Source organism: Ranitomeya variabilis, chromosome 4, assembly GCF_051348905.1.
Source record: "Ranitomeya variabilis isolate aRanVar5 chromosome 4, aRanVar5.hap1, whole genome shotgun sequence".
Taxonomy (NCBI): Eukaryota; Metazoa; Chordata; class Amphibia; order Anura; family Dendrobatidae; genus Ranitomeya; species Ranitomeya variabilis.
The window spans coordinates 103,211,220-103,233,138 of NC_135235.1; the positions used below are offsets into that span (position 1 = coordinate 103,211,220).

At 48.1% G+C, this 21,919-nt stretch overlaps 1 protein-coding gene across 1 annotated transcript in view; it reads right to left on the reverse strand.

Annotated features, from left to right (window-relative positions):
- Positions 1–21,919, reverse strand: part of DNA2 (DNA replication helicase/nuclease 2) — a 73,480-nt gene that overhangs the window by 36,964 nt on the left and 14,597 nt on the right. The window contains exons 5-8 of the mRNA XM_077258994.1: positions 17,852–17,974; positions 17,073–17,286; positions 15,756–15,873; positions 5,183–5,348 (exon numbers count right to left, since the gene is read on the reverse strand). Of these exons, the coding sequence (XP_077115109.1) occupies positions 5,183–5,348; positions 15,756–15,873; positions 17,073–17,286; positions 17,852–17,974 (621 nt within the window). The remainder of the gene's footprint in view (positions 1–5,182; positions 5,349–15,755; positions 15,874–17,072; positions 17,287–17,851; positions 17,975–21,919) is intronic.

Genomic DNA, 21,919 nt, shown 5'->3' on the forward strand with positions numbered 1-21,919 from the left:
AAATCTGTGCTGTTATGGACATCAGAGATTGCGCTCTTGTCCCTCCCTGATGGTTGAGGTAGGCCACTACAGTCATATTGTCGGTCTAAACCCGCACATGCGAATTCTTCAGGTATGGCAGTAAGTGAAGGAGAGCATGTTTGACCGCTGAGAGCCCTGGGACTCTAGATCCGACCACCGCCCTTGGGTCAGAACATTACCCATGTGGGCTCCCCAACCGAATGGACTGGCATCGGTCATAACTATCCTGTCTGGTGTGATGCTCCACTGAACTCCTCTTTATAAATGAAGCAGACTGAGCCACAATTTTAGATCGTGAAGGATGGCTGGTGATAGTCTGAGTTTTCCATTTAGAGAACCCTGAAGCTCTTTTTCCACCTGGAGGATTTCGAACTGTAGCATACGAGTATGAGCTTGAGCCCATCTCACGACTGGTATACACGCTGTCAGTGACCCTAGTAGGGACATTGCGTCTCTCAATTTTAAATTCGGATCCTTTCTTACAGCCGTTACTTTGCGAATAATCTTCTGCTTCTTTTCCTCTGGTAGAAAAGATGATTGGTCTTCTGAATTTAGAAGAATCCCTAGAAAAATCTGACACCTGGCAGGTTCTAGCCTTGATTTTTCTATGTTGATCATCCAACCGAGTTCCTGTAAGGATGATATTATGGCGTTTACACGGGCCTTACGTTGGCAAATCGAATTCCCTACTATTAAAAAATCATCTAAATAGGGTATCACAAGGGTATCCTTCTCCCTTACATGGGCCATTACTTCTGAAATAATTTTAGTAAATATCCTAGGTGCCATGGATAGCCCGAAGGGCATTGCCAGAAATTGAAAATGCCTAACCTGATGATCTATCCGCACTGCCATCCTGAGGAACTGCTGGTGATCTTTGAAAACTGGTAGATGATAGTATGCATCTTTTAGATCCAGTACCGACATGTAGCACCTGGAAAATAAAAGTTTAGTTGTTGATTTAATGGATTCCATCTTAAAAGCGCGATATTAAAGAAATTTATTTAATTTACGCAAATTTATGATAGTCCTAAAGGACCCGTCGGGTTTGGAAATCAAAAATAGCAGAGAATAAAATCCTGTTTTCTCCTGGTGTTTTGGTGCCTCTTCAATAACCCGCTTTTTAAGTAATTGTTGAATTTCTACTTCTAGGGCCTGTTGCTGGAGAATCAAGCGAAGTTACTACAAAATAATCCGGGGGAATCTTCAAAAACTCTAATCTCAACCCTGACGCAACTACCCACAATATCCATTTACTAGAAGTTATCTTAATCCATTTATTGAGGAAAAACTTCAATCTACCCCCCCACTGGTAGATCTCTATCTATAATTGCGCCTGAGTCTTGAAGAAAATGAGGGGTTTCCGTAGAATCCACCTTTCTTCTTTTGCTCTGCCGGCTCCCAATTGCGACTATATCCTTGCTGGTCTGATTGAAATCTTCTGAAAGGCATGCGTCTTCTGAAGGCGTTCCTGAAAGTGGGATTAAACACTTTAGGAAATCCCTTCTTCCTATCCGCTGCCTTTGCAAGGATATCATCCAGCACCGGGCCAAATACGTACTGACCCCTTCATGGAATGGTGCACAACTTGGCTCTAGCCTGAGCATCTCCCTTCCAGGTCTTAAGCCAAAGTGCCCGCCGGGCCGCATTTGACAGACCAGCTGATCTTGCCGCTAATTTCAAAGAGTCTATTGAAGCATCCGCCAAATAGGCTACTCCCTCTCGGATCTGAGACAAGGAATCCAACAACTTTTCGCTAGGAACTTTCCCTTTATGTTGCTCCTCTAGCTGAGTTACCCAGACCATAACGGATCTGGCAGTACAGGTACCAGCGATTGCGGGTTTGAAAGCTCCCGAAGATGATTCCCACACTTTTTTCAGGAACATGTCCGTCTTCCTATCTGATGGGTCTTTAAGAAGACCCACATCTTCCAGTGGTAACGAGGCTGACTTTGAGGTGGAAGCCACTGCTGCGTCTACCTTAGGGATCTTTACCCATTGAGATAAGAGGTCATCATCAAAGGTGTATCTTCTCTTTGCAGCGGATGGTAAGAACCCTTTATCCTGCTTATCCCATTCCCGTCTGACCAGATCTTTGATTGTATCCACCACCGGGAACGTTTTACGATTTCTCTGGCACAGCCCCGCAAATATAATGTCCTGGGTAGATCTTGCTTCCTTATTTTCTGTGACAACCAGTCGCCCGGACTGCTTTGACTAGGGTTTCCATATTATCCATAGAAAAACAAGGCCTTCCCTCATCTTCTGAGGAGGATGGCGAGGCGCTCTCTGAACATTCGCCTTCCTGTAGGGAAGGACTTGAATTCGGACATGACTTCCATTCTGATTTTTTCATGCCGTTTTGATTTAAGGGAACATCTTATTTCTTCCCTTATGACCTCCCTCAAATTCGATGTACGGAGAGGGGCTTCTTCCTCCAAAGTACGGCAGATACAAGCCTGACACAGTTTCTTTATGTAACCGTCCGGCAATGGTTCTGTGCACAAAGCACACTGTTTATGCTTTGACTTTGTAACCTTTTTACCCTATAACAAAGCATAGCACAAGACAACATGATCAGCTACAGGGCTGGTGTTGGGTTGAACAATTAATAAAATGTTCAATTCTCTAGTTGCCTACTCCTGGCCTAATGGATATTGATCATGTGCGCACTAAAGAAATACACAAGACAGACACAGTCAGATGTATACTCTCCTTGATCAATCTGTGGCTCAGCTCCAAGAAGGACTTTATTTGGTTTAAAACACAAGCTTATATTTTTCCTGTCAGGGGGCTCGGTTAGCTCTAAAATGGGAGTGATCGGATGTATTCCATTGTTTAGTGGGTTGGGCAATGAGCAAGTCCATGGGCGGATCCATGAGGTCATCAGGGTGGGTTGGTCCATGAGGTCATCAGGGTGGGCGTCACTGTGGGTGGATCCATGAGGTCATCAGGGTGGGCGTCATCTTGGATACTAGCACATGGTCTGCTGATACAGGAAATGGCAGCCATCTTTAGGGTCTCATTGATCATCTTGGATATCAGCACATGGTGTGCTGATACAGGAAATGGCAGCCATGTTTAGGGTCTCACTGATCTGGGAAAACTTATGTAAGGTTAAACAGTACATGTTATGGGTTGCTTCTCTCAATTACCTTATGTCTTGAGGTTAATTAAGTATTTGATCTTATGGCTCTCCTCAACACTGGAATTAAACACTCACCCACTGCTGATGAAGGAGTACCGGGCTCTGAGGAGGTGAGATGCCACCTGACGTCGGGTTGCCAGATTCCTGCCGCCCGCGTACCATGTCACTGCTGCGTGACCGACTGCTGCTCTTCCTCTGCTGCTCTGTCAGCTGCAAGTGCTCGGCGTCCCCAATTGAGGACATGCTGCCACGCACACTCACTCTGCGGCTCTGCCTTTTGTATTTGCCGCTCTCCTCCTCCCGGCCTCCCCCGGAAGTAGAACAACTACTTCCGGGTCACAAGCGCCGACGTCTGCTGAGAAGAGTCGCGCGTCTGCGACCTAGGGCGGCATTCCCCGGCCCCTGGGAACGCATTCACTCCACTCCGGTCAGACGAGGGGAGGTCTGCGAGCAGTACACCCCCGACGCTGCCCCCGATTCTGCCGTTCTCTCGAGACACCGCGCAGAGGCCAGGTGGACCCAGGTAAGTTGACTGCGCTGAATCTTCAGCTGCCTACAGGCTCCCGCCGTCCGGACAGGAACCCAAACTGGAGGGCGAGGGGGACCGCTCCTTTTTAACCTGTAGGTTCCTGTCCGGATGGTGGGCGGATCCCCTCTCTCATGGGGTGCTGTTGTGGCGATAGGAAAAATAACTTTTATTATACTCACCTGTGGGGTGGTCCGGTCCGATGGGTGTTGCTCTTCTTGGTCCGGCGCCTCTCATCTTCTGACGATCCCCATCCTCCTGCTTGCTTCGTGTGGATGACGCGTCGCTGTATCATCCACAGTCTCCTCGGCATAGCGATCCTGCACACGCGTACTTCTCTGACCTGTTGAAGGCAGAGCAAAGTCCTGCAGTGCGCAGGTGTCGGGGCTCTGGAGGGTGTCGGGGGTCAGAGAAGTACGCCTGCACAGGAGCGCTGTGCCGAGGAGAGTGTGAGGATAATGCAGCGACGCGTCATTCACGAGAAGCAAGCAGGAGGACGGGGATCGTAAGAAGATGGGAGGCGCCGGACCAAGAAGAGCAATTCCCCTTGTAGTGGTCCACCCCGCTGGTGAGTATAATAAAAGTTATTTTTCTTCTCTACAGGTCCGGTTGGAGGCAGATATACAGCAAGAATGCTGTATATCAGCCCTGAAAGGTGAAGGCTGTAACTCTTATTGGCCAAAACTGGTGACAGGTTAACTTTAAACATTTTTGGAAATCCACACTTTTTTTTTTAAAGACATCTGAAACATTCTTTTGAACATTTTCATTAATTTTCTTATGGCAGTTGAACCGGCAACCACTTGATCGCCTACAATACACAGGCTGGGTGTACTAACATGGTAGACACACAGGGCGGCATCTCAAATGTTAAACAGATCGGAGCGGTACCCCTGTGGTATGGTTCTGACTCAGTCTTCATGCACAGCTTCAGAATTAACATGCGTTCACTCTGCCGGCACCATTATAGTCTATGGCCCTGTCGGCGCATAAGTCTGAATCCCGTTTTGAAGGGGGGTTCGGACGTAAGCCCCGACAGGGCCACTGAACGGGCGCCTGAACACAATATGAAAGCACCCCAACTCTGGGGATCAGAGATCACGCTGATCAATAGTGACCTCCATGGTTTTACTGGGGGATAGGTCCTTTCTAGAAGACCAAGAGAACCCCCTCCCAACAAAATGCAGGGCCTATTGGGCTGATCAGTATACCATTGACAAGTATAATCTTTTCTCTAATAAATTCCATTTACTTCTAAATTGGCATTGCAGAGAAAAGGTTCATTCCACAGAATTACATGCCATTTTGTTTAGAAATGTTTATGGAAATGACTAAACTTGTATAAAGCTATATGCAAACAAATAGCCTGAACCAATTCAGTGCAAAATTGTGCAGCTCAACCCTAACAATCATGGGTGTCCTTCTAGGCCATGGTATGTGTATAATCCTGAGCTTATAGCATCATTAATGAAGAGTCCAACCAATACCTGCTGTAAAGAGCGCAGTTCCGAAGTTGAGAACAATATTTACAAGCTTGTCTGTCAGCAATTAGTGATGGGAGAGAGGAAAGCTTTGTCTCTTTGGCTCCATTGTCCGATTTATGCACCAAATTTGTCAAATAAAATGACAGCTCGTTCCTTATTTTCAATAATTCTGAAAAAGAGACATTCAGAAAATATTAACAATCCTAGTCAAAATGTGTAACCAGTCCAATGATGTAAAGGAGTCATATAATTATGTATGTACACACCCCCAAGGTGTTATACTACATATTTTACAGTAGGGTAAAAATATCTCAAATCTGTAAAGGATAGGTTCACACAAGTGAAAAAAATAAATAAAAAGACAGCATTATGACCAACGTTATTCAATTAGGCAGTGCAGACGAACACTTAATTTATTTTTTTATTTCATGCATCGAATCTAAGAAAAAAAAAAAAAAAAAAAATTTAAAATAATAATTAAAAAAAAAAAAAATTTTGCAGCATGCACTAGTTTCCTCAATATGTCGGATGAGTTTCATTTATTCAAGTCTATTGATCAGCTGGAAAAAAAAAGGATCCCGAGTGCAATAGCTGTATAGCATCCGTTTTCGTTTTAGTTTTTTTTTACTGATATAAAATTGCAATGTAACATAGGAAACTGTAAATTGTCCTGCAATTATTAATAACTGAGTCTGTAAAAAAAAAATAAATAAATAAAAACCGATTGCATGCAGATGACAACTGAGAAAGCAAAAATTGTCCAAGTATGCTCGCTATGTATAGAAATAGGGATTTTTGTGTTACTCACCGTAAAATCCTTTTCTCCGAGACGCTCATTGGGGGACACAGGACTGTGGGTGTATGCTTCTGCCGCCAGGAGGCTGACACTAAGTAAACTTGAAAAAAAGTTAGCTCCTCCTCCGCCGTATACACCCTGAGACTGGCTACCAGAGAATCCAGTTTGGTGCAAAAACAGTAGGAGAATAAAACACAAAAATAATATAACAGCATGATTACAGAAAAACTCATGTCTAGAAAAGTTCTAACGACTGATAATTTCAGGTATCAAAAAAACAGCCAAAAGACCATCAGGGAGGGAGCTGTGTCCCCCAATGAGCGTCTCGGAGAAAAGGATTTTACGGTGAGTAAGGCTACGTTCACATTTGCGTTGTGCGCCGCAGCGTCGGCGCCGCAGCGCACAACGCAAACAAAAACGCGGCAAAACGCACGCTAAAACGCTGCGTTTTGCGCCGCATGCGTCCTTTTTGGCCGAAAGTTGGACGCAAAAAAAATGCAACTTGATGCGTTTCTTGCGTCCAACGCTTGCGGCCATGCGGCGCAAAACGCAGCACAACGCATGTCCATGCGCCCCCATGTTAAATATAGGGGCGCATGACGCATGCGGCGCCGCTGCGGCACCCGACGCTGCGGCGCTGACCGCAAATGTGAACGTAGCCTAACACAAAAATCCCTATTTCTCCTTCGCCTCATTGGGGGACACAGGACTGTGGGATGTCCTAAAGCAGTCCCTGGGTGGGAAATTAACTCACCAATAATATCCAGATAATGGTTGTCTATCAGTGTGCCACTGCTGATTGAAGAATCCTTCTACCCAGACCTGCTTCCACAGAGATCTGGGAGTGGACATTTTAATGTTTAGCAAAAGTATGCAGACTAGACCAGGTTGCAGCCTTGCAAACCTGTTCTGCTGAGGCCTGGTGCCGAATCGCCCAGGAAGCCCCCACAGCCCTAGTGGAGTGAGCCTTGATTCCAGCCGGAACCATCATGCCCTTGGCGCGATAGGCCTCCTGAATGGTAGCCCGAATCCACCTGGCCAGGGTGGATTTCGAGGCTGCACATCCCTTCCTGCGACCCTCCGGGAGTACAAACAGGACATCTATCTGGCGAAAAGGAGCCATTCGGGAAATATATCTTCTCAGTGCTCTCACTAAATCCAACGTATGGAGAGCTTTTTCTACACGATGCGTAGGTGCCGGACAAAACGAAGGAAGAACTATATCCTCATTAATTTGGAAGGAAGAAACAACCTTTGGCAAAAAAGAAGGTGCTGGTCTGAGCACTACTTTGTCCTGATGAAAATGTAGAAAAGGAGCGCGACAGGAAAGGGCCGCTAGCTCAGAAACCCTCCTTATGGAAGTTATGGCTACTAAAAATACGACTTTCCAAGAAAGTAAGGTCAAGGAAACATCCTGAAGAGGCTCAAAAGGAGCATCCTGTAATGCCCTTAAGACCAAATTAAGGTCCCAAGCCTCCAAAGGAGTCTTATGAGGAGGAACCTTGTGAGCGACTCCCTGAAAAAAAGTCCTGACCTGGCGGTTAGTAGCAATTCTGCATTGAAAGAGGACCGATAAGGCCGAAATCTGCCTTTTAAGAGTGCTTGGAGTAAGACCAGAGTCCAGGCCTGATTGGAGAAAGGCTAGAATGTTTGGGACGGAGAAACGCAAAGGAGGTAGCCCGCGCTCTCTACACCAAGAAAGGAAAACTTTCCAAGTGTGATAATAAATTCTGGACCAAACGGTTTTACGAGCACAGATCATGGTATCAGCTACCTCTTGGGAAAAACCCGCCTGCGTTAAAACCCAAGATTCCATGGCCAGGCCATCAAACATAGGACCTCTGAGTTCTGGTGGAAGATCGGCCCTTGATATAGAAGATCCGGCCGATTGGGCAGCTGCCAGGGAACCCCTGCGAGAAGTTGTACCAGGTCCGCATACCAAGTCCGTCGAGGCCAATCCGGGGCGATCAGAATAGCTGACGCTCTTTCTGCCTTGATTTTCTTGATTACCCTCGGGAGTAGTGCCAGTGGAGGGAACAGATAAGAGAGAGGTTCCAAGTTAGTACCAGTGCATCCACGGCGATTGCCTCTGGGTCTCGGTACCGGGAGACAAATCTGGGCACCTTGGCATTCCCCCTGGATGCCATCAGATCCACGTCCGGAGTCCCCCATAGATGGCATATCTGCTGAAATACCTCGGGATGGAGAGACCATTCTCCAGACGCTAGACGCTGACAGCTCAGGAAATCTGCCGCCCAGTTCTCTTCGCCCGGAATGTGGACTGCTGAAATCACAGAGTGATTTCTCTCAGCCCAACACAGTATTTGTCTTACCTCCTGCATGGCTGCCCTGCTGCGGGTGCCCCCTTATGATTTATATAGGCCACGGCTGTGGCGTTGTCCGATTGAATTCGGACAGGGCGACCTGCCAGAAGAAGATGGAAATGCTGCAGGGCTAGACGAACTGCCCGAATCTCTAAGAGATTGATGGGGAGAACTGATTCCAGAGGAGACCAGCGCCCCTGGGCTGTGTGTTGAAAGAACACTGCTCCCCAACCCAGGCAACTGGCATCTGTTGTCACCACTAGCCAATTGGTTGGGGGAAAGGGCTTCCCTCCGAGTAGAGATGAGCTGTTTAACCACCATGATAGAGCCTGCCTGACCTGGGGAGACAACCGGAAGCCGCGGTTGAGAGACAGAGGATTCCTGTTCCATACAGCTAGGATGGCCTGTTGGAGAGGTCGAAGATGAAACTGTGCGAATGGTACTGCTTCTATGGTTGCAACCATCCTTCCTAACACCCTCATGCAGAATCGGATGAGGGTATGGCTGCTGAAGATTCCTCACTTCCTGTCGAAGGGCTAGGACCTTGTCCTGGGGAAGGATCGACAGGGCTCGGGAGGTGTCGAAGATCAGGCCTAGAAAAGCGATCCTCCGAGCTGGTTGTAGGGATGACTTCTTTAAATTTACTAGCCAACCTAGACGAGAAAGCGTGTCTAGAGTGATGCTGACATTCTCCTTGCAAGCTTGAAAGGTAGGCCCTTTATATCGTCTAGATATGGCAAGACTACAATGCCTCGGGAGTGAAGAACGGACACCACAGTTGACATGACTTTCGTGAACACCCTGGGGGCGGATGCCAGCCCGAAGGGTAAAGCCGTAAACTGGAAATGTAGATTGTTTAAAGCAAATCGGAGAAATCTTTGATGAGGAGGAAAAATGGGAATATGAAGGTAGGCATCCTGAATGTCTATTGAGGCCAGAAACTCTCCTTTCTCCATTGAGGCAATAACTGACCAAAGAGATTCCATCCGAAAGTGACGAACGCGGACAAACCTGTTTAAACGTTTCAGATCTAGGATAGGTCTTACTGTTCCGTCCTTTTTGGGTACTACAAAAAGATTGGAATAGAATCCCTGAAACCTTTCTTCTTTTGTCTTTTGAGACAGGAGAAATGACCCCGCTGAGACGAAGGGACTCTATGGAATTGAGTAGATCCCGTCGGATAGACTCGGACCTGGGAAGACGGGATGGGAAGAACCGGGGAGGAGGCTGACAGATTAGCTCTATCTTGTAACCTGAAGATACAAGCTCTCCTACCCCCTTGTCGTGAATTGTTTGAAGCCAGACCTGGTGATACAAACGTAGACGTCCGCCCACCTTGTTGGAGGCTTCCTGAGGAGGCCTCCAGTCACTTGGCCGAAAACCTATGAGTCCTAGACCCTCTGGATCTAACTGACTGGAAACGCATTCTACCCCCCTGGTTGGCCGAATAGGAGATCCGAGAGTCTCGGTCCTGACTGGGACGACCCTGCGTAGTAGAGCTCGGGGCTGAGGACCATCTAGCATTACGAAAAGACTTGAAGCGGGCCTGGATTTGGCGACGACAAGGCTGTCTAATCCTCTGCTGAGGAAGAAACTTACTCTTGCCGCCTGTGGAATCAGATATAAGCTGATCCAACCTCTCTCCGAACAGGCGACCCCCCTGGTACGGAAGGGTCGTAAGAGATTTTTTGGAAGTAGAGTCAGCCCGCCATGTTCTTAACCAGAGTGCCCTTCTAATGGCAATAGCATTAGCTGCAGCAGAAGCAGCACAGTCCGCCGCATCAAGAGATGCATTGATCAGATAGCTACCAGCAAGCGCTATCTGAGAAGACATTTCTGCCAGTTCTGCAGGCAAATTCCCTTCTTGAAGAGCCTTTATTAAAGACTCTGACCAAGAAATCATAGCTTTAGCAACCCAAGTTGCAACAAAAGAGGGAAAAAGTGCAAAACCTGAAGCCTCAAAAACAGAACGAGCCAAGCTCTCAATAACACGATCCGTGGGGTCCTTAATCGACGAACCATTAGGGAGGGAAAGCAACGTGTTAAATGCTAAGCGAGACACCGGAGGATCCACAGCAGGATTCTCAGCCCATTTACTACATAGCTCGGTAGCAAAGGGATACCTAGCCTTCAAGGCTTTATGCCCCGAAAAACGCTTGTCAGGGTGTTCTCGACTATGCTGGATCAGGTCCTCAAAGTCCGGGTGAGAGGAAAAGACCCTATGGGCCTGTTTAGCCCGCTTAAATGAAACCTTATGATCTGAGGATGAGGCGAGCTCGTCCTCTATCCCCAGGGACTGATTGACAGCCTCGATCAAGCTATCCACCGACTCCTGAAACCCTGGAGTCTCAAAATTAAGGGACTCTTCCGACTCATAATCTGTTTCAACTTCCCCGCTCGCTGCTGGGGAAGGGGGAACGTGATACGGAGCTCCAGGATGCAGAAGCACCTGAGGGCCTAGGTGACGCTGTGCGAATCCGCTTTCCATGCGTCTGTCTAGTGTGAGAGCAGCCCCTGCAGGCCGAAGGCTCCTGAGGCCTTTCCCGAGACAGACGGGCAGCTGGCCCTGACTGCCGGGGTCTGAAGGGATTTAATTGCTTCAGTCAGGGTTGCCATGGATTGCGATAAGGACGAGACCCACTGTGGTGGAACTGTCCCAGCCTCTGTCTGAGGGGCAGGAGCTTGAGGGCTGGCAGGGGGGCTCCTGAGCGCGCTCGGAGTCGCAGACCTCGCAGAGGCGGTTAGTCTGGGCAAGCGGGAAGGCAGAGTGGCAAGCTACACAACCAGTGTATAGGACCATGTGAGATTTCCCCTTTCTAGACATGATCCGTGAAGGCTATATACAGGGCCCAAGATACTGAAAGCTGGGGGGAGAAGCACTCACCCCAGTCCTGTGTCCCCACGATAACAGCGTCGGCTGCCAAATGCGGTACCTTTATCCATGATGCTTCAGGAGGCAGGACCGCCCTGTTGTGGTGCGGCCTGTAGTAGGCCTGAAGCCGGGGACTGGATTTTTCTCCGGCGAGGAAAGGAGGGGAGGATCCGGAAGTAGAAGCGCCGGAGGGGGCCTCACATCGCGGTCTGCCAGCCGGAAAACGCCGAAAGACCCGGAAGTGCTGTAGAAGCAGCAGCAGCCGTCCTGTCTCCTCCTTCGACCCCTGAGGCCTCCTGGAGGCTGAAGCGCCGACCGCTCCCGCACTGCTGCGGTATCGGCAGCGCACACCGCCGCTGCATTGAGTTTCCCCCCAGGACGGCCCTGCAGCTCACTGCTGTGGCCGCAAAATGCATTCCCTGGAGACCGCAGCAGCGACGGCGCTCTGGGGACCGCAGCGTAAGACGCCTGGAGGACGGGTCTGGGATAGCCACTCAGGTAAACGTTCAATATACGGAGCCGCCCCTTTTCTGCCCCTTCCCCCAGCAGGCATATACCAGCGGGGGAGGAAAAGACGGTGCAGGAACCCTGGCTCCATTGTATAGAACAAGGAGAGGGACCGTCCACCACCCCATCTATCACCGTGGCGTAGCAGGGTGTAGAAAAAGGGGGATCACACGGACAACTGGGGGCACCTGTACAGCCTAGGGTCAAATACCTCAGGGTGGTCAGGGCCAAGTCCGGTGAGGGATCCCACGTCGCGGGGAAGGATACGTGGAGGATACTCGCACGTGCTTGCCCGTTGTTGGTTTGGGGAGATCGGACCCTCAAAAGGATCCGTCGCCCCTTCAATCCATAGAAAGATGAAGAAATAGGGTCCAAAGGATCCGGGACCCAGAGGTGTGCCTCCTTGAGACACTAAGCGTGAACTGGATTCTCTGGTAGCCAGTCTCAGGGTGTATACGACGGAGGAGGAGCTAACTTTTTTTCAAGTTTACTTAGTGTCAGCCTCCTGGCGGCAGAAGCATACACCCACAGTCCTGTGTCCCCCAATGAGGCGAAGGAGAAAACATTACTATATCTTACAAGAATGCTTCAATGAGTAAGTAGAGGCTTGCAGTGATCTCAATCCGGAGTTACATTGTACACTTAAGCTGTGTGCAAAGGTCCCGTTTTTTTTTGCTATAAAAACGCGATAAAAACACAAACGCATACATATGCCCATCAATTATAATGCATTCTGCAATTTTTGTGCACATGATGCGTTTTTTTCCACACAAAAAAACTAATTGCGGTAAAAAACACAGCATGTTCATTCATTTTGCGGATTTTTCGCGTTTTTCCCACTATTTAATGCATTGGGAAGCTCCGGAAAAATAATGTGCAAAAAAACCGCATCAAAAACGCAAAAAAAAGCATGCAGATTTCCTGCAGAAAAAGTCCAGGTTTGTTCAGGAAAATTCTGCAGAAAATCCTGACGTGTGCACATAGGCGAAATGTAATAATTAGAAAGAATACAGTAGACTCCGGGTGGAAGCCAATATTCTTGATGTTCTATCAAACAGGTGCATATTATTCCATGTACAGTTATAACATGCAACAACTTGCTCACACTTTCTCCATTTCCCCTTTTTAAGGTACACATTTCCTTCTGCCACGAGTGTGTCATTTTTTTGTATCTAGTACTAGACAGCCTGCAGAGCCATCAATGACCCCTACAATGGCATTGTTGCGACTTGTGAATATCATCAGTGGTGTACAAAAAAAATAATAATAATAATTTGGGATAAGCACCCTAGTGTACAAACCAATAAAACAGTATACAATTTGTGAAGTTCGTGTTCCCCTTCATTTACATACTGCCTCCTAGTGGTGTAGAGTAGGAGGAAGACTAATTACAGCCCTTTAATGCCTCCCTGCTGATATAGCAAAAGCTATCAACTATATGCAACAACGATTTCCCCCCATTTACTGCCTGACAAAAACAAAAGGAATAGATCAATTGTCACTACCACTACAATGATTCGGTTGCAAAACATCATTGTGTTATCGGCAGCACATCGCGTTTAATGAGCTGCCGACAAATAATTTTATGGCGGCATAAACAATGCAACCACCTAAGGCTATGTTCACACGTTCAGGATTTCCATCCTTTTTTTTTCCTGACTGAAACTGCAGGTCTCTGCAGAAAACGCAGGTGCGTTTTTTGGTGCGTTTTTGGTGCGTTTTTTGGTGCGTTTTTTGATGCAGTTTTGTCTGCAGATTGTCTGTGTTTGACAGAAATAAAGTTTACTGCAGTGGGGGGGGGGGAAAAGAAATGATGTCATTTCCTTGTCCAACCCTTTTCTTCTTCCATCCTCCATTTTGGGACTAAACACCAAAATGAGTGGACGTGTTTTGAATGACAGCGCTCCGCGTTTTGCGCCGCATGCGTCACTGCAGCGCACGCATCCGGGCGCAGAGGACGCAGCAAGTTGCATTTTTGCTGCGTCCAAAATCAATCAAAAAAAGGACGCATGCGGTGCAAAACGCAGCGTTGTGCATGCGTTTTGCTGCGTTTTACTTTGCGTTGTGTGTTGCGGCGCCGACGCTGCGGCGCACAACGCAAATGTGAACATAGCCTAAGTGCCACGTGCCACGTATTTCAGTGCCACGTGCTACGTGCCACGTATTTCAGTGCCACGTGCCACGTATTTCAGTGCCACGTGCCACGTATTTAAGTGCCACGTGCCACGTATTTAAGTGCCACGTGCCACGTATTTAAGTGCCACGTATTTCAGTGCCACGTATTTCAGTGCCACGTGCCACGTATTTCAGTGCCACGTGCCACGTATTTCAGTGCCACGTATTTCAGTGCCACGTGCCACGTATTTCAGTGCCACGTGCCACAATTTAAGTGCCACGTATTTCAGTGCCACGTATTTCAGTGCCACGTATTTCAGTGCCACGTATCACGTATAAGTGACACGTGCCACGTATTTAAGTGACACGTATCACGTATTTAAGTGACACGTATCACGTATAAGTGACACGTGTCACGTATTTAAGTGACACGTATCACGTATAAGTGACACGTGTCACGTATTTAAGTGACACGTATCACGTATAAGTGACACGTGTCACGTATTTAAGTGCCACGTATCCCACGAAGATTTTCCATGGAGAACAGACACATCCAGAGATATGTCTGCTCTCCACGGCTGCAGCAACACACTGACAGGAGCCATAGTTCCTGTCGGTGTGTCACTGCGCATGCGCGAGCGAGTTAACCGGCGGTCATTGACCCCGGCTCTCTCGCTTAACGGCAGTGCTGCGTGGGAAAGTTCAACGCAGCTGTACTGCCGTTAACCGAGACGCCGGAGTCATTGAACTCCGGAACAGTACGCGATACACTGCTAGGAGCTTAGCTCCTGGCAGTGTATCGCCGGAGAGCAGCCGATCGGCGTGGGACACTCGTTTTATGGATTCTGCGGACAGGGAGTATGAATTTGGTTTTTTATTTTGTGATTTTTTCCTGGAGGATCGAGGGCTTCGCCTACAAGTGTGCTGTTGGTGAGTATATACTCTGTGTTATGTGTTGTATGTACTGTGTGTCATGTATGTGTATTGTGTGTGTTTTGTGTAACTTTACCATTGTGCTAAGTCGCTGGACACAGGGACAACTCTCCCATCCTAATACCGGATGGGAGTAGTAGTCCCATACGGCGACTTGGCACAATGGAGGCACTATCGTCGCATGGGGACACACAGACATACCAGATCAATCAGACGCCCGACATCGATCCCCATGCGACGGTATGCCTCCATGATGACAGTCTTCAGGAACGACACTCCGCCCACGCACTTCCGGCCCCGCACTTCCGCCGGCTTCCCCGCACTTCCTGCAGCTGCGGTTCTGCACATCAAACCGCAGTAAAACCCGCAGATATATTTTTGATCTGTGTGTTTTACTGCGATTTTGACCTCACAATGGAGGTCTATGGGTGCAGAACCGCTGCGGTTCAGGAAGAAGAATTGACATGCTCCTTCTTTTTTCCGGGAGCTATTCAGCGCGGCTTTTTTTTTAAATTTCCGGACCATGTGCACAGTGTGTCCTGTTTTCCATAGGGTACAGTGTACTGTACCCTGCATGGAAAACAGCTGCGGAACCGCAGCGGCAAAACCGCCGCGGTTCCGCGGTAAAAAACGCACTCTGTGAACATGGCCTAATGAATTAGAACTTTGCTTGTTCGTCGGGCGATTGCTGAAAGGATTTGGCTGATAATTATAAATCAAGTACAAGCAGTGGTAATGGAATATTCTACGCGTATCTTAATGAATAATAAGAGCCATAACTCTAGCTAATGACTGGTGATATGTAGGATGTAACCTTCCAGTGTAACATAATGCAGTCTCCTGTAATAGTATGTATAGCTTGTACACTTCTTTTATGCCCCCACCTAATTTCCCTTTTTGGACTGTATATTGGAATGTGAATGAGCTTAGGAAAGCTGAAATCAGAAGACACATACCAATAATGAGATATTCTGTAACCCTGACTGATACACATAACATAAGCTACATGACATCTTGTATATAACAAACCTCTTTTGTCCATACGATTTGCAGGCACAGTGTACATATTTCCAGTCTTCAGATATAAAAGTAAGCCTGCTTCAGGATCCTCTCTCCTTTCCTGACTTAGCAAAGTATATAAAATAACCTGGAAGACAAAGCAGTGCATCAGAAAATAAATGAGAAATCAATTAATTGGGTTGTCCGGTATTAAACTACAAGACTGCAGGCACGCTACGTGACTACACACTTACGAATCCTCACAGCGTGCACCGTGCTCTGCTTTCTGAGGATTCTCCATTGCTGACAGTGAGTGGTCATGTGACCACAAGTGTGACATTTGCATATTTCCAGCCACATTCCGACTAGACTGTAACTGGCCTTGATGAATGCAAGTGTACTGAGTGAGGCCAGATAGTCTAGTCGGAATGTGGCCGGAAATATGCAGATCTCACACTTGAGGCCACATGACCGCCAGCTCCCAGAGCATGGTGCGAGCAACATGAGGATTCACTAGTCTGTAGTCACAAACTGCGAGATTGCAGGCACTCAAACCGGACAACCCCTTTGATACTAAATCACACCACTTTACTTTGACGCCCTCTCTTAAAGCTTGTGACAGTCCCGGTAGTGCTTAAGGATTTCTTTACCAGTACCAACAAAGTAAATGAGATTCCTGAAGTCTTATGTGCACGTTGGTTATTTTTTAATTGCAGATTTAAATCTGCAGCATGTTAGTTCTTGTAGCGTTTTTGCAGCACATTTCACCCATATTAATAAGTGGGGAAAAATAAGCAACATAACAAATGTAAAAATCAAAGAAAAAAAACAACACAGAAAACAGTGTTTTCTCTACCAACACATCAGGATATGCAGCAGAGTTGAAAACCGTGGAGGACCAGTTGCCTAATTTTGCTCACTAAGGTCTCTTTCACACTTGTGTCGGTACGGGTCTGTCGCTAAGCGTCGGCGCGACGTACCGACGCACGTTGTGAAAATTTGGCACGATGTGGGCAGCGGATGCAGTTTTTCAAACACATCCACTGCCCATTCTAAAGTCCGGGGAGGAGGGGTCGGAGTTCTGGCAGCGCATGCGCGGTAGGAACCGGCGGACGCGACGTAAGAAAAAACGTTCCCTTGAACGTTTTTTCGTGCCGACGGTCCGCCAAAACACGACGCATCCAGTGCACGACGGACGCGACGTATGGCCATACGTCGCGATCCGTCGGCAATACAAGTCTATGGGCAAAAAATGCATCCTGCGGGCACATTTGCAGGATCCGTTTATTCCCCAAAACGTCGCATTGCGACGGACGTCACACGACGCAAGTGTGAAAAAAGCCTTACCTGACTCCTGTGTTCTATGGAGTTTGACTCTTTACCAGTCTTGAGCTCGAGCGGCATAGTTTTAATTAGTTTGGATTTCTGGTGTATTTTCACTTTGGCCGTGACATCAATTTTTCCCTTCAGGCCGAATCTAGGGGACCAGACATTTTCCTCAATATCCAGAAATTCCGACACCTGGACATCTCTTGTATCTGTAATCCTTTTAGCTGATGGCCTAGTAAAGAAAGACAAGGAGAATGTGAAACACCAATCTATGTCTAGCTCTGCAGATCAGACAGGGCGACGGATTTTTTATTTTTTTTTTACATGATTTTACATTTTATATAATCTATATAAAAAGTGATGTACTTTTACAAAATGTACCACAACACCTCACAGTGTTTCATAAAATCCCTGCAAGTTTTACAGCAAAAATCGGCAGATTTGACATTCACAGTGGGATGTTTTCCCTGCAGATTTCATCCTTTGCAATAAAAAGCATGAAATCTGCCGCAAAATGCAAACCACTTGGTATTTTTTTCTCTGCAGTTTTTTTTAAATTATTCTGCAGAGGGAAATTTCCAGTATGGATGTACCATAATGCAGAGCCAGTACATTCTGGGCTACTGCCACTTCTAGCTTTGCCATTAAAACATCAAAAACATTGACAAACCCCATTATAAGTCCATGGTTTCGGTTATATGACAGATTGGTCATGACTTCTGTTATACATGGATGTCAGAAAGTGAATACAGAAAGAACATAACAACCGTTTGTGAAAATATCATGAGTGGTCTTACCGGCCAGGTGGACAATTGGTTTGAGTGACAGATGCTAAATAGTCGGTCGTCCATTTTTGAAATGATGGAAGATATTCTTCAATTTCTTGCAAAACATCAGCTTGATTTAAGTTTAATTGATACCTGGAAGAAAATGGCAACACTAGTATTTAAAAAAAAAAAAAAAAATAAATAAATAAAAGATTAGGAAGCAACAAATTGACCTTAATATTAAAGGGATCAAGATCACACATGATGTACCTACATCCCAGCAGAACAGATGAGATTTCATAAATCCTTTGCTGGTATTATGAAATGTATTCTTTGGACAGAGATTAGCTTCAAATAAATCCCATGTTAAGGATGTGTTGTATTTATTTTTTTAAAGTGCTGACATCATACAGGATAGGTGGATGGAGGTCGGTTTTACAGTTTTGATAAAACAGGATTTTTGGTTGCACTAAAATCTTTCTCAGAGCCTCCATTGGGGGACACAGGAACCATGGGTGTATGCTGCTGCCACTAGGAGGCTGACACTATGCACAAAAAAAGTTAGCTCCTCCTCTGCAGTGTACACCCCACCGACTGGCATTATACACTTCAGTTAGTGAGAAAGTAGTAGGAGATAAATAAGGTTGAAAACCATAACCACAAACTTGAGAACTGTAAATGTGAGAACAGTCATAGAGTATAGAACAAGAGAAACTGAATAACATGGGAGGGTGCTGTGTCCCCCAATGGAGGCTCCGAGAAACAGATTTTACGGTAAGCAACCAAAAATCCTGTTTTCTCTATCGCCTCTCATTGGGGGACACAGGAACCATGGGACGTCCAAAAGCAGTCCCTGGGGTGGGAAAAACAGACTTCCTTCAGGTCAGAGGACTCACCATTGCCGCCTGCAAAATCCTTCTGCCTAGGCTGGCGTCCGCCGAAGCGTAGGTATGGACCTTGTAAAATTTGGCGAACGTGTGGATGGAAGACCAGGTTGCCGCTTTGCAAAGCTGTAGGGAGGAAGCCCTGTGGTGTACCGCCCAGGAGGCGCCGACTGCCCGGGTAGAGTGAGCCTTTATCCCAGGAGGGGGCACTCTGTTCTTGACCCGGTAAGCCTCCAAAATTGCCGATCTGACCCAGCGAGCAATAGTTGCCTTGGAAGCCGGCAAGCCTCTGCGCGTGCCATCAGGAATGACAAAAAGAGAATCCGTCTTCCGGAAAGCGGACGTTCTATCCAGGTAGATCCTCACTGCCCTGACGAGGTCCAGCTTGTTCAACGATCGCTCCAGAGGATGAGTCGGAGCTGGACAAAAGGAAGGTAGAACAATGTCCTCGTTGAGGTGGAATGTGGAAACCACCTTAAGAAGAAAGGAAGGCGGAGACCTGAGGACCACCTTGTCCTGGTGGATGACCAAGAAAGGAGGTCGGCAAGAGAGCCGCCAACTCAGAAACGCGGCGGATAGAAGTGATGGCCACAAGAAAGGCCACCTTCCAAGACAGAACTGAACTGAGAGGCTCAAAGGGGGAAACCCTCAGAACGTCCAGTACCAGATTTAAATCCCATGAATCCACAGGGGCCCTGTACGGAGGGACAGCATGGGCCACTCCTTGAAGGAAGGTCTTAACCTGTGGCCGAGAAGATAAAGTCTTCCGAAAAAGGATGGAGAGCGCAGAAACCTGGCCCTTCAGGGAACTAAGAGCAAGGCCCGAATCCAATCCTGCCTGAAGGAAGGCCAAAACGGAAGGTAGGGAAAAGGACATAGGTGAAACACAGTTGGACTCGCACCAACGGAAATAAGCCTTCCAGGTACGATAGTAAATCCTGGAAGACGAAAGCTTTCTAGCCTGGATCATGGTGTGAATCACCCGGTCCGAGAGGCCGGATGCTCTTAGAACTGCGGTTTCAACAGCCACGCCGTTAAACTGAGCGACCAAGAATTCGGGTGGCAGATCGGACCCCGAGACAGCAGATCGGGCCTGTCTGGAAGGCGCCAAGGGGCGTCCGCGAGAAGATTGATGATGTCCGCGAACCAAGCTCTCCTGGGCCAATCCGGGGCAATCAGAATGACCGGCACCCTTCCACTTTGTTCTTTTTCAACAGCTTGGGAAGTAAGGGCAGGGGTGAGAACAGATAGGGCAGCACGAACTGCGACCAAGGAATGGCCAGAGCGTCGACGCCCACCGCGAGGGGGTCGCGAGACGTGGAGATGAACCGAGGAACCTTCCTGTTCGGGACGCCGTGAGGTCCACGTCCGGAGTCCCCCATCGAAGACAAATCTGATGGAAAACCTCCGGATGCAAGGACCATTCCCCTGCCGCGAGACCCTTGCGGCTGAGGAAGTCGGCAGCCCAATTGTCCACGCCGGGGATATGCACCGCGGATATCACCGGAACCGTTGCCTCTGCCCAGAGGAAGATCTTGGATACCTCGGCCAAGGAGCTCCGAGTCCCCCCATGATGGTTGACATATGCCACCGCCGTGGCATTGTCCGTCTGGATTCGGATTGGTAGACCCCTAAGAATCCTTTCCCAGTGACGAAGGGACAGAAAGATTTCCCGAATCTCGAGGACATGGATCGGCAGAGTTGACTCCTGCGCCGACCAACGACCCTGAACAGTCAGGTGGCGAAACACCGCATCCCAGCCGAGCAGGCTGGCGTCCGTCATCACCACTTGCCAGTGAACAGGAAGGAAGATAAGATGAGAGGGGACGTCAGCCACCAGTTGAGAGACCGTTTGACCCTTGGGAGAGAGTCGAATCGGACGATCCAGGGAAAAGACAGACCTGTCCCACTGAGCCAGGATGGCTTGCTGAAGAGGCCACGAGTGAAATTGGGCGAAGGGAATTGCTTCCAATGTTGCTACCATCCTCCCCAGAACCTTCATGGCCGATCGGAAGGAGGGAAACCGAGGACCCTGGAGCAAGCGTACGTCCCAACGAAGGATGGATCTTGTCTTCGGGAAGGAAGACTTTGGTCTGATGAGTGTCGAAGAGCATGCCCAGAAAAACGATGCGCTGAGAAGGAATAAGGCAGGACTTTTTCCGGTTGACCAGCCACCCGAAGCGGGCTAGGGTGTCGAGGACAATGGACAGACTTCCGGGAGCTTGAGAAAAAGACAGAGCCTAGATGAAGTCGTCGAGGTATGGAAACAGAACCAGGCCTCTGACCCTCAAGATGGCTATCAGCGCTGCCATAATCTTCTTGAAAACCCTGGGAGCGGTTGCAAGACGAACAGCAGGGCGACGAACTGAAAATGATCCTGGAGCACCGCAAAGCGCAGGAATCGGTGATGTCCCGGGAATATCGGGACATGGAGGTAGGCGTCCTGAATATCTATGGAACACAGAAATTCCTGAGCCTCCATGGAAGCAATTACTGAACGAAGGGATTCCATCCTGAAGTGTCTCAGACGAACTCTCCTGTTCAGTAATTTGAGATCCAGAATGGGACGAACCTTGCCGTCTTTTTTCGGTACCACAAAAAGATTTGAATAGAAACCTGTGAACCGTTCTTTTTCTGGGGCGGAAACGATTACCCCGGCTTTGAGGAGAGAAGCGATGGCTGCAAAGAAACTCGGAACTAGAGCGGGGTCTCTTGGAGGTCGGGATTCGAAGAAACGATCCCGGGGTCGTGAAAAGAACTCTTTTGTATCCCGCGGATACAACTTCCCTGACCCATGCGTCCTTTACTGAGGAGATTCAGACGTCCCTGAAGAGGAGACTGCCGCCCAGCCTGGGAAGTTGGCTGGGGTTTTGCGGAGAGTCATGCCGAGGTGGATCTTCCAGTCCTGGACATGGAGGATCTACCCTGGGAGTAGCGAGGACGCCAGGAAGGAGTGGGTCTAAAGGATACAGTCTTCTTCTCTCGACGTGCCTGTGGCCTCTGTTGCTGCTGGAAAATGGAGTTTGAAACCGCGAAGCGACGAAAAGGCCGAAAGGACCGAAATTGCCATCTAGGAGGAGGACGATGAGGTTTGGACTGGGGAAGAAGAGAACTTGTGCCCCCAGTGGCATCCTTAACGATTTGGTCCAGCTTAGAACCAAAGAGACGTGAACCTTGAAAAGGCAGGCTGGTAAGGGACTTTTTAGAAGACAAA